Source organism: Nyctibius grandis, chromosome 4 (assembly GCF_013368605.1).
Source record: "Nyctibius grandis isolate bNycGra1 chromosome 4, bNycGra1.pri, whole genome shotgun sequence".
Lineage (NCBI taxonomy): Eukaryota > Metazoa > Chordata > Aves > Nyctibiiformes > Nyctibiidae > Nyctibius > Nyctibius grandis.
Window position 1 is genome coordinate 85,754,860 of NC_090661.1, and position 14,637 is coordinate 85,769,496.

At 41.9% G+C, this 14,637-nt stretch overlaps 1 protein-coding gene across 1 annotated transcript; it reads left to right on the top strand.

Moving 5' to 3' along the window:
• The first annotated feature begins 227 nt into the window (after positions 1–227).
• On the top strand, positions 228–14,238 carry FAS (Fas cell surface death receptor). The gene is made up of 9 exons (XM_068398723.1): positions 228–355; positions 7,334–7,499; positions 8,078–8,212; positions 10,222–10,333; positions 10,810–10,874; positions 11,240–11,317; positions 11,454–11,527; positions 12,023–12,047; positions 12,942–14,238. The coding sequence occupies exons 1-9, from the start codon at positions 326–328 to the stop codon at positions 13,355–13,357; spliced, it is 1,101 nt and encodes a 366-aa protein (XP_068254824.1). The 5' UTR covers positions 228–325; the 3' UTR covers positions 13,358–14,238.
• The last annotated feature ends 399 nt before the right edge of the window (positions 14,239–14,637 follow it).

Consider the following 14,637-nt stretch of genomic DNA (forward strand, 5'->3'; position numbering starts at 1 on the left):
GGCGGCTGCCCGCGGGAGGAACCGTGTCCGTCCCACGCCCACGGGGTGACGCGGGGGCGGAAGCCTCTGTCCGAGGCTGGCTGCGGGCACCAGCGGGCGGGGCGGGGAAGGGGCAGCTCTGCCCGCTGCCGGCCCCTCCGCGCCCCCCCAGCGCTGGGCCGGGCCGGGCCGTGCCGTGCCGGGGGAGGGCCCGCGTCGTGTTTACCAACATGGGAGGAGCCGGGCATGGGCAAGGCGCAGGCAGGAGCAGGCTGCCCGGGGCCGCGGCGGGACGGGCCGCTTTCGCTTCGCCGGAGGGTGCCGGACAACGCTGGGCAGCGGCGGCATGACCCGGGGACTCCTTCCCCTGCTCCTCGTAAGTGTCTGCCCGGGCGGGTGAGCGGGCCCAGCGCTCGGGATGCGGGCGGGGCGGCGGGCCGGGCTGGCGCTGGGCAGCCGGCGGCGGGGCCGGCCCCGGCCGGGGACAGCCGCAGCCGGGCGCTGCCCGCTTCTGATGGCCGCCGGTCGCAACACACTTCTTTTCCGATATATCAACAAATTCACTGAGGCGATTTTCTTTTCCTCCTTTAAAACCCCCACCTTCAAGTTCAGGCACTTTATGATTTTACAGTCACTTCTTCGGGTGCCAGGTGGAGGGAAGTGGGCGTTGTGGAAAAGCAGAGGGAAAGAAAAGGGGGATGGATGCAGGCGGCTGTCAGGGACACCGGGTCGTGTGCGATAGCTACGGGGCACCCAGGGACAGCTGGCGTTGGCCTCTGTCTGCAGCCACCCAGACCCAGCCGGAGAGGCTGGCGAGGCAGGTCCAGCGTCCGTGCATAGACAGCACAGTTAGATCTGTGGCCGGGTATCTGCCCGGGCAAAGACTACGTTAGGAAAGGGGACTTGCACAACACTTCAGGGATCTGTAACAAAGTGATCTGGTAAAGCAACACAAAAGCGAATGCCTGTGGCGGAGGAGTTTTGAACCACTACTGACTGTGACCCAGGCGTAGCTAGAGAAATAGCCAAGCCCAGCGGCATGAAGTGCAGCATTTACTGGAAGCAGGGCAGGGCCTTGCTTTCTTGCCTGAATCATCTCCCATGCACAGTATGAGTCTCTGCAGCTTCAGAGCTTAGGTCACGTGTCTAACTTTGCTATCAGTGAAGTTACCTTCGCAAACACTCATTTTGAAGGGCTATTGTCAACAAGAGAGGTAAGTAAGTGTTTCAGTGTCTGCAGCACACGGACCTCCACTGGTACAGGTGCCTTAGCCCAAAGAGCTGTAGTGGCAGCAAGCTCCTGGGCAGGAGACCTGTGGAGGTGCAGATGCACTGGCTCTGCCTGCGCCCTGGCAGAGCTGCCTGAGGCAGCCCTGCTCCAAGAGCCCAGGAGAGGATCATGGGGATGAGGCCGGTGGCAGTAAACCCTGCTGCATAGCAGAGACGTGACCTGCCTGGAAGCGTGGATGCAGTATGCATTGCTTCCCCAGACCCAATTCTCACCTATTTCAGAGAGAAGTCATTGGAGTTCACATTCAAAGTCTCTTCACAGTGTGGTTACATTGCTAATGAATGCAGTTTGCTTTGGGGTTTGGCAGGCTAAAACCAGATGTTAAGGTGAAAACTATTCAAATTATGATCTGATTTACTATATATCATATAGTAAACTATTTTAAGTGATTCAGAGGGTTATATCCATGCCCCTGCAGAGCACCAGAGCACAGTTAAATACAAAGAAGGATTTTAATCTGCTGAAAGAAGTGTATATTGTCTATTCCTGTACAGGAGCAGCAAACAACTAGCAGAAATGTCAGTCTAGCTCAGTACCTTAGAACTATTCAGAATATAAATTAAGGTAAAAAATACTTTCTCTTATCACACTGCTCCCAGAGAATAAATGTAATTCCTATTCTTATTTTCCACTTGTTTCCAAATTTCAGTACCCCTTAGAAAGACTGTGGCACTCCCACATAGATTCTATTTTTAAAAAATTATGTTTTTTTTTTTTTAATTAGCATGTGGTTCCACTACTTATAAATCAATAAACCTGGGCAGTGTTTGACATGCTAATTTGATTAAACCAGAACATTAGTTTGTTGAATGAGACCTCAGTTTTGCAAGCAACTCCATGTTGCACTAAAGTAGAAGCAGTTGCAGGGATAGTCATGCAAAATAGCAATGGCCTACATAGTTAGAAAACATCTAACTTTACCCTGTAGAACAAGCCGCAAAACCACATACCACTCAGAGACACACTCTAAAGGAACAGGCCATCTTAAGAGAGTGAAGTGTTATCTAAATATTTTGTAATTATCTGATATGACTACAGAGCAGGCAGTTTTCTGGAGATTTAGAAGACATACCTTTGAAAACAGGACTCCTGCATTACTGCACTGATCCTTCTTTCTCACTTCCCAGACAACTAATGCCCACATTTAAATGTATATGTATAAACAGCCATAAAGTCATGGGATGACCCAAGACGCAAGTGAAAAGTATAAGGGCCACAATTCTGGAAACATTTGTCTGCTCACGTTTCCACAGTTAACTGCCTTTGTCTTTAAGGCAACTCAGTGAACAAAGTGCCAACAAGAAAACTGTATTGTGTTATAGAAGGAAAAAGGGGAAGAATTGCTGAATTCCTATGCTGTCCAGCTCTTGTCCAGCTCTTATTCATCCTTAGCCACAACATCATCAAAGTGAGGTGGGAGCTGCTAATATTGCTCCAGCTCTCCGAAATTGTATAGTGTTTATTAGGTGTTCATTAGTACAGTACTCCTAAAAACCAAAATTAAAAAAAAAACACCAAACAAAATAACCAACCGTACAACCCCCACCCCTCAATATATTGCCATAATTTGCATGTGAGTCAGCTGAGAAATAGTAATGGATTTAATTTGGACAGCGACTATTTTAAGACACTGGACAGTAACTGGGGCTTCTTACTCTCACAGGCACTGAACACATGCATCTCACTTGAAATTTAAGAAGATCAGGATGCTTCTAGTTGTGGGGAAATACCAACTCCCATTGCTGGGCTTCAGAAAATGAAACTGAATTCTTTTTGTCCTTCTCATAACAGATTTTAGAACACTTTTTTTAGTGGTTATTTTGGTGCTAACTATCAACTTATGCCTTAGTGGGGGGAAAAAAAAAAAGAGATGGGGGAAAAATGATACTGGAGATATTGGAAGGAGAAATTACTTATCATTGTAAAAGAATTGGAGTAGAGAATCCTCTTAACAAGCAGTGTGAAATTACTTACTCTTTGAAAAAGCCATCCTGACAGGATTAACACAAAGGAGATTAATTGCATAGAAAACTGTATTAAAATGGAGCTAACTCTAGCAACCATTTGTCAAAAGTACAAGAAGCAAATCAAAACTTAGAAAATGAGATAAGGTTTTTCTCAGCTCCCACTACGCAAAAAAGCAAGAAAAATCCTCTCTCCCCCCTTTTTTAACACTTAGAAAGCCGCTGATGAGCTCATGCACATTGCCCCATGCAACAAATGTGGACTGGAAAAAAAAAGGCCACTAAATTCTGAAGGCATCAGCCTTCTCATGCGTAGGCATCTATGGATTAGAAATGGGAGAAGCTATTTGCTAAAAATAAAGTGTATTATAAAGATAACAGGAGAAAGCAGAGACATTTTTTTTCTCAGGGTTAAAAGTTGTAAAGCTTTAAAAATTCCTGTATGCAAATAACACGTTCACACACTTCCAAAGCTGAGATTACATTCCCATAGGTAGGTGCTGAAACATCCTTTCCAGATGAAGGAAGTTGACCTGTTTTGAAGAATTTTCTGATACAGGAAGAATTGGAGGGCTGAGAATCCCCAAAATCACACAGGTTTTCAAAGAAACTAAAGCTCCTGTCACTCTGCCACAGATGAAAACAGGTTTTCTAAGTCTCCTTAGAAGATGCCTGTTGGTGAAAGCATTTTGGAGGACTCTCTAGGAGCAAAAGACAAGGAGGTAGAAAGGTCTCTTAAATGCCTGGGCAATGCAAAAGGAGAGAAAACAAAAAATTTGGGGTGATGTGACAATTTTTATAGATTCTGCTAAGGTTAGATATCCCCAATTGATTTATTTATTCCCATTGACTGCTCAGTTCAATCTAAGTCTTCAGTTTAGATATGATGGCTGTTTTTTAGGTTAAGATGAGAAAGGTAGAAGAGAGTTTCTGTGAGTCATTTTAGGCTGAAAACGAGCAGCTGCTGTTTGAACATACACATCACAAGAAAGCACCTATCACCCCTACCTCTGTGAAAACCCCTAAAGTGCTTCCTTTCTGCTATTAGTACTCGCTGCTCAGTGACAGCAAGGAAAGTAAGGTGTGCGCAAGAAGCTAAATGACTAACTTTTTTTTCCTATAAGACATATTGAAATTGCTCTATAGCAAATGGATTGCTTTGAAGAGGGTCCAAATCTGGGAGGAGAAAAGAAGTTTAAAAAACTTAGGGTGTTGTTTGAAAGCTATAAATCGCCACAGTTTTCTCGTTATTCCTGGTACAGGAAGGCGGTGTAAGACATCCCTGTGAGTGGAACCAATGTAGGTGTTTGGTGCTGCTTGAATATCAAATTCTGAGAAGTTATCCCCACTTCTTGTAAGTGTGCCAGGAAGTTCATCTCCATGAGTGACAGACGAGGACTTCCATCAAAAAGTGTTATGTTTCTGTACCCCCTCACTGTATCAGCGTAGCTTGTTTATATAAAAGCGTGAGGCAGAGAGGTTTGTTCGCGTGAGGGAAGGCTGTGTCTGTGCACGCGCTGTGATTGCAGGCGTTCAGTAAACACAAAGAGAAACTCAGCTACATTTTACTGATATTAATAATTTAGAAAGATGTTTCCTTCTTTCATTATATCCCGTTTTCTGCACGACTCTGCATGTTTTCTTTCTTTGTGCCTGCTCTGTGCTTCGCCAGTGCCATTCAGTTTCTCTGCCATGCCTAGGTACTGTTTGTGGGTGCACTAGGGCTGTGGTTATCTTCACTCTCCCTCTTCTCTCTACTGTTGCCCGGGGTCTTCTTTTTTTTCCCTCCAAAAAATAGCTTGACTTCTCTGCTCTAAAAAGGGGATGTTTGGGATGGAGAGCATCCCTGTGGGTGCAGAGCTTTGCCAGGCGCAGCTGTGAGAGCAGGCGAGGAGGAGGGAGCCGGGCCCTCGCAGTGGGGTGAGCACCACCGAGCCAGGGCAGGTTCATCCGAGCGTCAGCTGCGGTGTTCGAGCGCGGCAGGGAGCGGGCGGTGGGGCTGCTGCCGCGCTCCTCGCTCGCCCCGCTGTCACGGTTCCTCCATCAGCGTGGGGAGATGAAGGAGTCATTTCCCCACCGACTTCCTCACGCCACGAGCAGCGTTTGCGTTGGCCTGCCACCCTCCTTCAGGGCTGGAAGCCTTTTGGCACCGTTAGCTTTCCTGGGATGGCCAGAGATCCATCGTGCTGCCTCAGGGCCTCCCTGCCCCACCAACCGCCTTGCTTTCAGACCCTTCTGCTAGCCAGGGCCTCATGGTGGGCAGGCTGGTTGGGATGTCACGATCCTCCAGCTCCGAGAACCGGGGCAACGCACATGCCCCCGGTGTTGTCCTGTGACTGTCCCCTCCCTCGGCCCAGTCCAACATGTGCCAGAGAAGCAATGGAGATGCAGGGCTTCACCCTGCTTCAGGGAAAGCCAAACCAGACTGGACATCCCTGTACGTCCCTGACTACATTTTAGTAATTATTTTTTAAATCAGATTTTCTATCCCAGTTTTAGTGAGACGGTTCTCCCAGGCAGAAGGAAAACAAATGACACTAATTTGGCACATCGATTTGACAGCTTCTGTTAAGGCATTACATTAACTTTACCCCTTTAACACCATTACACTGGGATTCAGAGAAGAGCACCCTCAAAGCTTTGGCAGCAAAGGAAAAGAGTCAGAGTGCTGAATGGGGATAGTGATGGGCCAAGCATCCGTATCCACAGTTTCTCAAGTGCTAAACTGCTTTTTCAGCAGCTGAAACTTCTACTCCAGGTGCAAAGAAAGGCCTTCTTCATTTCAGTCTAGTAACTAACATATACATTTTAAAGCAGATGGCTGCTAAGGAAAGAAAATGCTTTTCACCTTCCTGTCTCTGAATAGACTAGAGGATCAAAAGAAGTGGCTACTTGTAGAAGTCAGCAGACAGTGGTCATATTGGTTACGTCAATTAATTAGCCACAGATAACACTTCCTTCACTTGAGAGCCCAGTTTGAAATCCAAACCCATTTTTTAGTAAGTTAATATTTAAGATAATTGAAGTTTTCTGCATCTAACTAAAGTTACAGTCAGCATCCAAGCAGTTTCACTCCAAGTTCAAATCACTCAGAATTTACCAGGAGAAACTAGGTTAAGTAAAGGCAGGCTGTCCTGCATAATAATATTTCTAGGAGGGAATCTAGTTCTCCAGCCAACAAGCATTACATAGCTCCATTATATAGACATCTCATACTTAGTGCATCCCAAGTATATACAGAATTCCCCAAAAACCATTACCAAGAGGAAGGCAAACTATAGCAGATCTATCCTTTTCATTTCCCCACCTTACTCCCAAAATAGGAAAAAAGAATGGCTTGCCCTCTGGTCCACAGTGCTTTCTTATAATCATGAAAAAAGGCAGGACAGTGACAGCTAGTAAAGTTACTACTCACTAGTAACTGGAAAAAAAATGAAAAAACAAGCACTATGCAATTTAACTGGACAGTGCATTCAAATAAATGGATCAGGGTGTAAATTAATTTGAAAGGAAAGTGATACTTCTTTCAGGAATATATAGGCATCATCTACTAAGAGAAAAATAACTGAATTGGGAAACAAAGTGAGAACAAGAGCATTTTAGAAATCAGGTGGTTTTGGCCGAGATTAAAACATTCAATTTTTTTATTCTTCAGAGGTGCATCAAGAAATTAAGAAAGATAACATTTGAATTAAGGAAGTTCTCTATGGAAGATTACTATTACTGGCTAAGAAAGGGCAGATTTAGGCATAGCGATCTGAGGCAGAGAAGGTTTTTCAAGAAAATACTGGGAGTTCCCTTGCTTTGCACTATAATCAGGCATATGAGGTCATCTGTTACAACTCAGACATATGGGCCTGTTCTCAAGCACTAATGTTCAAATGATCAGTACTTGTAGTGGTAGGGTTGATAGCATTAAATCTAGTGTGTGTCCTCATTGTCCATTAACTCTTCTGAAGTAATGAACAACTTTAATAAGGGGGTGAATATCAATGTGTTTAGCAAGAGAGTAACGGTACTGATGTAACTGTGCTAGTAGTAAAACATACCTACAGTCATTGACATTTTTTATGTATAACTTGCTGTTCTTCTCCCCTAGGTGGTTGTCTTAATTATTGAAACACAGTGCAAAAATAATACTGAAGCTCTAATACATACAGTGCACAATAAATTAATTACAAGGAGGATCATTGCTAAGAGGGAAATTAAGTGTAAGCTGGATGAATACAATTTAGATGTTAAGTGTTGCAAGAAATGTCAACGTGGTGAGTATCATTATAAGACTGTGTTGAAAAGTCATTAAGACAACATACACAATTGCTTTGTGCTGGGATAGCTAAGTGGCTTGCTGTGGTTTCCTGGATGCAATGATTCATTCTAGCTGTATCTTTCTCTGTTACAGGACATCAGACTCTTCAGAAGTATTTCTTGAGCTCAGTGCACCAATAACTCTTCACTACAGATAGTAGTTCTCACATAACATGATTGTCACCAAAAAACTAAGAATTACATACACATCTTGGAAAGAGGTTTAAAAACTGCAAGCACAAGCTTTTGCCTACAAGACTCCATATATTCACGGGTTTTCCAGTTTTGCATGTACAGTTTTGTTTGGCGTGTTCTCCTTCAGTCCTAAATTGAAGGAAGAGGGGGAATAATCAGATCTTACGTATACTTCATTCCTGAGGAGCGTATATGTATGCACAAAGAGTATAGATTCTGTCCATATTTGTCAATCAAAAAGTATTAGGGATTAAAAAGAAAGTCTGACATAGGTCTTAGAGCTGATGGCTTCTGTCCAAAGGTATTGCAAATCCTAATTCTTGTTTTTCTGTCTCTACAGGTTTTGTTAAAAATACCAGCTGCCCAACAGATATTAGCGCACACTGTGTTCCATGTGAAAATGGAAAGGAGTACATGGATCATGTCAATGATTTGGATGAGTGTTTGAGATGCTCTTCATGTGACAGCACATTCGGTATGTCTATAGAAATAGCAACTCTAGCAAAAACTCTTTTTTTGATACAGGGTTTGACTGAAAAGTCTCCACAATCCCTGAATAGTGGGTAGCATGCAGATTAAAATGTTTTAGTGGTAGTACATGAAGGAATTCATGACAAAGTCTTAAGTTTATCCCCCAGTTCCCTTTCGTCAGGCACAAAATAGGAAGAAGAGCAAGCTATGTCAGTCCATTATTTCTCCCTATAACTAGCTCAGCTCAGCCAAAGCAGCCCTTGCAAAGCAGACCCTATACAAACTGGTTAGAGTCAAGGAAGAAAAGCTCTCTCTTCTTCACCCTCTATTTAAAAGAGGGGTGTTATAAGAAGCAGGGGTGGGAGAATTCCCCATGGTTTCTTTGTAGTCTTTCATGTAATTAATAATATTATTTAAAATTTCTGGAGCTGACAGAGTGATGTCTTTTATACATTTGAGATGCTGTGTCGGCTATAGGATCAAATTATGAGACTATGAGGCATGCCCTGCTGGGTCAGGCCAGTGACACCTGCCCCAGCACTCTGCATTCAGCAGAGGAGGCGAGAGATGCTATTTAGAGAAAACACAAACCAACCTCTCTGCTTTCTGTGGTTTGTTCCCTGCAAAGGCTACCAGCATCCACAGGTGTGGGAAATTACATTAGAAGGTCCATCCCTACTTAGTCATTTTAGTATCCATTTATGAGCCCTTTGTGCGTGAACCTGCTGGGGGACACTAGGTTCCAGAAATTCACTACCTGTTGCATAAATATCTATCATAGACTTTTTGGTTTTTAAATCTATTAAATTGATCTTCTAGCAGTTCCAACAGATGTCCTGTAGTTCTAATATACCTGGATTTAGGGAATGACAGTTCTGCATTCCTCATATCCAATATTGAGTTTGGTGAGCAGAGAGACAGCTCTTAACTCCAATATGGTTGTACTCAGATCACTGGTGGAATATCAATCTTTAGTGCTTTCCACTTCCTGTAACACCTCCACATGCATAGAAAATTTTCCTCTCATTAGCTATTATAAGAAGCTTTTTTGAATGGGTAATGAAGTTGAGTACAGCAAAACAATCCAGCATTTTGTACAGTGCCACAAAGGAAAGTATTAGTTAAACTGAAGGGGAAAGAAGGTAACGGGATGACTAATCATATTACACCATGGACAATAATGTAGTTGAAGAGAAGTCAGTAGAAAACATTAGGCAGGAGGAAAATTACTACTGAAGTTCTATGAGAACAATTCTTAGGATCATTCGTGTTTGATATTTCCATGAATGGCTTCAGCACTGTTTTCACAGTAGAGCTTCATCAAATATTATGAAAGAGAAAATGGTTTCCTGTTACGTCAGGGCACTGAATGTGATAACTCAAAAATTCACTTCTATTCCTATATGCCTATGAAAACAGCTTTCATAGTAGGTAGATAATTCTAGTACTTTTTAATTGAGAAATAATTTTTCATAGATGGAGATAGCTTCATCATATACACTGAGGATAGGAGAAAATTAATTCACTTCTTTTGATACTTAAGCAGGGAATATGTTAGCTAAAAAGAGAGAGTAGAATTCCTCACCACTGGAGGTCCTCAAGAAGAGGTAAAACTTGTCTGTCAGGGAGAGTAAAGAACCTGTCTCTGACATCAAGCAGGGTGATGGCCTATGTGATCTTACGAGTTTCCTTCTGGCTTTACACTTCTGAATGGGAAAAAGAAGCTGACAACATTTGGCAGTGCCAAATGAGGCCTCTTCTAGCAAGTGCTTTATCATGTAAGCTGGTTTCTGAGCCCTTGTGCAGCAGAGGTCTCTTTGCCATCTCCCTGTCTCCAGTACTCTGGCCGAAGGGCTCCTTGTAAAGGCTGTGTTGTTCTTACAATTAAGTCTCACCAGAGCCAGCAAGGGCAGAGCTAAAAGCACATAAGTCTGAGGACAAGAGCTTGTGAGCAGAGGCCTGCTTTTAAGGCCTACTTTTTCAAACTATCAAACTTCAAGAAATTTATTTTAGGTTTGGAGGTTGCAAAGAACTGTACCCCAGCACAGAACACGGAATGCACCTGTGCAAAGAACCATTTCTGCAATTCTTCTGTACCATGTACGCACTGTGATCCATGTACCACGTAAGTTTATGCCTTCGTCATTAAATATGAAATTGTTAATATCATATGTTAACACACTTTTTTCCAGCCAGTTTCAAGACAGAGGCTAAGGTCATGTATAATCTGAGGAAAAACATACTTTGCACTTAGCTTGTTGAGCTGTCTTAGCTCAGTCAACTTAACTTGCATCCATGCAGGCTTTCCAAAGGCACGCAGAAAAACTTGTATACACTTTTCAAAAAATGTAATGAAGTATCTGAGCTCTCCCATTGTCTTTGTGTGACCTACCGTTACATCTAGAAAATCATTTCCGCACCTTTTTCCTCTCCCTACCTTTCCATACCATTTTCATAACTATTAAATTTCAAACTCCAACATCTTGATATATCAAATATTTAGGTCATAAAAAGTGTTAGAAGATTTTTATTTGCTCTCTTGACAGAGTTTATGAAGAGAGAAACAAATCCCATAATAATTTTTGTTCATGTTTTCTGCAGATGTGAAAATGGCATAATTGAAAAACAATGTACTTCAACTTCGGACACTGTGTGCAGAATGAAAGGTACCATTTTAAAACCAAGCATGGTCTAGCATCTGCTGTACTTCGAGAGGGTATTGCAATTGTACTGTTCTACACAATGACCCAGAGTGATTCTTGACAGCTAAGGGCACCGTATCTTCTGGGCCCTATACTGACCTGCGAAGCATGACTGCTCTTTTCCCTTGGGCACTGTGCAGATGTAGGAGCTATTACTCCTTTTTAGGGGCGATTCATGATAGTAAGACTTCAACAGAGGTAGCTTCTACCATTAGGAGACAACAGAAAGGCTTTTATAATCTGACGCAATCTTGTTTAAAATTTAGAGTGTGGTTCTGTATTGCATTTCTTGACTTAACTTTCATGTAATGTTTCCAATGTTCCAACAGAAACAGGATTGCCATCATGGGCCACTGCTTTGATAACTATATCAGTGCTATTAGCAATAGCTGGAGCAATATTCTGCTGTAAGTGATTCCCTATTCCTTATCCTATCATACTCTGAGTAGGATACTCAGCTGCTTACTCAGATGTATTATATTCTTGAAGACCAGAGGAGAGATATACTCTGTCCTCGACTTTAAAAATGCATTTTTGTTTCAGATAAGATAAAACAGAAGGGTCTTACTATCAAGGAGAACCTAGGTGAAGTAGTCCCCAAAACAGAGGCTTCTTATGTAAGTATTGTTGCTTAGATCACAGAAAACTCAGCTTCATGCAAGGAACTTTGTTTCATTTAAATTACACTGGACTCCCCAAGCATGTGCATGCCTCTCTTCTATAACATGAAGTAAATTTCACCATGAGGACTCTTTTGGGAGAAGTAGGAGAAACCTTGTATTATTTCTTCAGAATTTGTTGATGTGCTTCCTAAGTTACATGAGCAAGATCAAAACTTCATTAAATTATCAGGCCTCCACTGACCCAGGGTACCTGTCCCCATGCATACTTTTAGGCAATAGCAATTGTAAGGTGATTCCCCAAGCTTACCCAAGCCAAAAGAGGTCTGTCTGTCCGAACTGATTCCCTTGCTCATAGAACAGGGGAATCATGGAGAAAACTAAAAGAATATTACAGAAGTCAAGTGTCATGAAATGTGTTTATCCTCTTACACAAGGTAGGCGTTCTACAAAACTTGTTTCTACTCATTTCTGTCTTGCTTCTCTTCTCAGGAGAATGTACCTCTCATAAACACAGGTAAGAGACAAGTATTTTCTCAACATTCAGTAGAAGAAAAAAAATACAGACAAATAAATCCTACACTAAAACCAGGTATTCTTCTGTAGACTTTGCCACTGCCTAGAGCTGTCATTCTAGCACAACAGTGAACACTTGTTAACGAAACGCCAGTTCATATTGTGCTTATTAAGGCATTCAGTGGTATCATGAAAATTTTGCCTCAGGAGGAATTTCTGTTCTGTAGGAAGCAGTTACTAACTGACAACAGGTGAATTTCTGTTCTGCACATAGTACAGACACTAGGAGGCAGCAAGCTGGATTTCTAGAATCATGGATAATTGTGATAATAGAGTAGTCCCACACCCAGCAGTGGGGTTGCAGAAACACAAACCTAGAATCATAGAATCTTTTCGGTTGGAAAGGACCTTTAAGATCATCAAGTCCAGCCATTAAGCACTGCCAAGAAACCTACCTGTTCAAGGGCAAATCCACAGTAGTAACACACAATAGGAAGAGAACATAAGCTCCAAGGCTGTATCACAACAAAAGACCTGTCCTGTTCCAAGACCTTTCCCAACTCTATTTTGAGCGAAACAGGTACATGAGGCATGACCAGACTTTAATAACAGAAAAGGACATAACAGGTTACAGAGGGAAGGGAGATTCTATTTCAAGCAGTAGAAAGCAATATGGATGCAAACCTAAATATTTGAATTACCTAGCATTTGGTAGGAAAACGTAAAAGCAGACCCACTATACATTGTAAAAAAAAATCACATATAAAACATACGGAGTCATGAATACCTGAATCTTAATATGTTTTGGATAGGAAAAGTATCAACTCAGAGTGCAGATGACAAAAACCAGTAAGATAAAAGTACCAAGAGCATTAATTTTCTTTTATGCTTCTAGATGTTGACCTGAGCAGCCATGTTGCTGATATTGTGGGGGAGATGACGCTCCAACAAGTCAAGACATTTGTTCGTAATCACAAAGTACCAGAACCTGTCATAGATCAAATTGTTCGGGATTACGTTAGTGATACATCTGAGCAGAAGATTAAGCTGTTTCAAGCCTGGTATCAAAGACATGGGATAAAAGGAGCCTACGGAACCCTAATAAGCAGCCTGAGAGAGTTTAAAATGTGCACTGCAGCTGATAAAATTGAGGAAAAACTGAAGGCAGCTGTTTCCAGCTGTCAGGAAGGGGCACAGTCTTACAGTGATGACACTGAGCAAAGCAAAACCTGCACTCAGGAAAGTAGAAACTCTTACAATGATAGTGCTGAGCTAAGTAAAACCTATTCTGGTAATTTGGAAGAGACATAGCACAAAGTAATTTAAAAATTATTTCTGACTGAATTAGTGTTTTTCTAATAATATAAGTAACAAAGCTTTTAAATGCCATTTTCATTGACAGTTTGATTCAAGGAAGCTATATGAACAAGCAGTAATTATGTTTTTTGTAGCAGTATCTTTCCTTCAAAAAAGTTTTAGGTTTTTTTTTTTAAGTTGTTAAGAACTGGGAGGAGAAGTTTTATAGCTTATTTACTAAAAGGTACAATATAAGAGTCCAGATACAGGATTCACTACAAGAAGAAAGAAGTAGTCATTATTTGAAGAAAAGGTTTAGTCTAAATGTATGGTTTTAACCATTAAGTAGCATTACTTAATCAATGTAATGTTTTGCTTAAATTGAAAATGTAACATCCCACAATTTTAAAGTGAAAACTCTGGTGTTAAGAGTCTATGATGTGTACCAGGAAGAATACTTGAATAAAAAAATTACATAATAGGCACCTGATTAATTTTTAATATAGGTGTTGCTGTATAATTAAATTCTGCTGTTGTAAATGGGATTTCTGCCTTGTATAAAAGCACCTCTGTGTGTGTGTATACAGAGTTTTGTACATGTGTGTGTGTATTTATATGTGCGTACATATGTGCAAATTTTCTATGCAAAAGCTCCCAGTGCTGAGTACAAATTACTATTTCCCTTGTTCTTTGCAATGATTGCAAGTCTTTTCTGATGTTAAAACCCTTCAAAGAAGCAGGAGCTGAAACAGCACAACAGAACCATGATTTTTGGAAGGCAACCTGCACAAGCTGTGAAGTCTTCATACGCAAGTGTGCGACACTATCTTTTCTAATGCAGGAGCTGATAAAATGAAAACATCATTGTCATTAAAAATAAATAAATCCACATAGTGCATGACTTCTCCTTCCTTCTTGCCATGCCAACCTATAGATGTCATTTTTAGGTTTTCTTTTACTCAGGTCAGTAAATCACAAAAAGGGAGATCACTCTCCTAAAAAAAAAAAAAAACACCTTACCTTTCTTCCATCACAGAGGGCTCAGCTCCTAAATTTGAAGAACCAGTAGTGCTGGGCTGCTTTGCAGTGAGGCCTTTCCCGCTCGCACACCCATTTATGCAAAGTCCCACAAAACCTTTCAACAAAAGAGGAGACCTTGGTGGAAAGGTTTGATTTTTCCAGGTCACACAGTAAGCAGGATTACTTTCTTTGCCTCTGCCATCAGTTCCCTAGAGAGAATCTCCAGACAGTGCTAAGACTCAGCCAAAACATGAGGAGACCTGCCTGGGCTTACT

Excerpts from the sequence above, each read along its gene's own strand:
- FAS (XM_068398723.1), top strand. The coding sequence starts at position 326 with ATGACCCGGGGACTCCTTCCCCTGCTCCTC. Across the intron at positions 11,528-12,022 it reads CCAAAACAGAGGCTTCTTAT|GAGAATGTACCTCTCATAAA; the intron begins GTAAGTATTGTT and ends TTCTCTTCTCAG. Across the intron at positions 12,048-12,941 it reads TGTACCTCTCATAAACACAG|ATGTTGACCTGAGCAGCCAT; the intron begins GTAAGAGACAAG and ends TTATGCTTCTAG.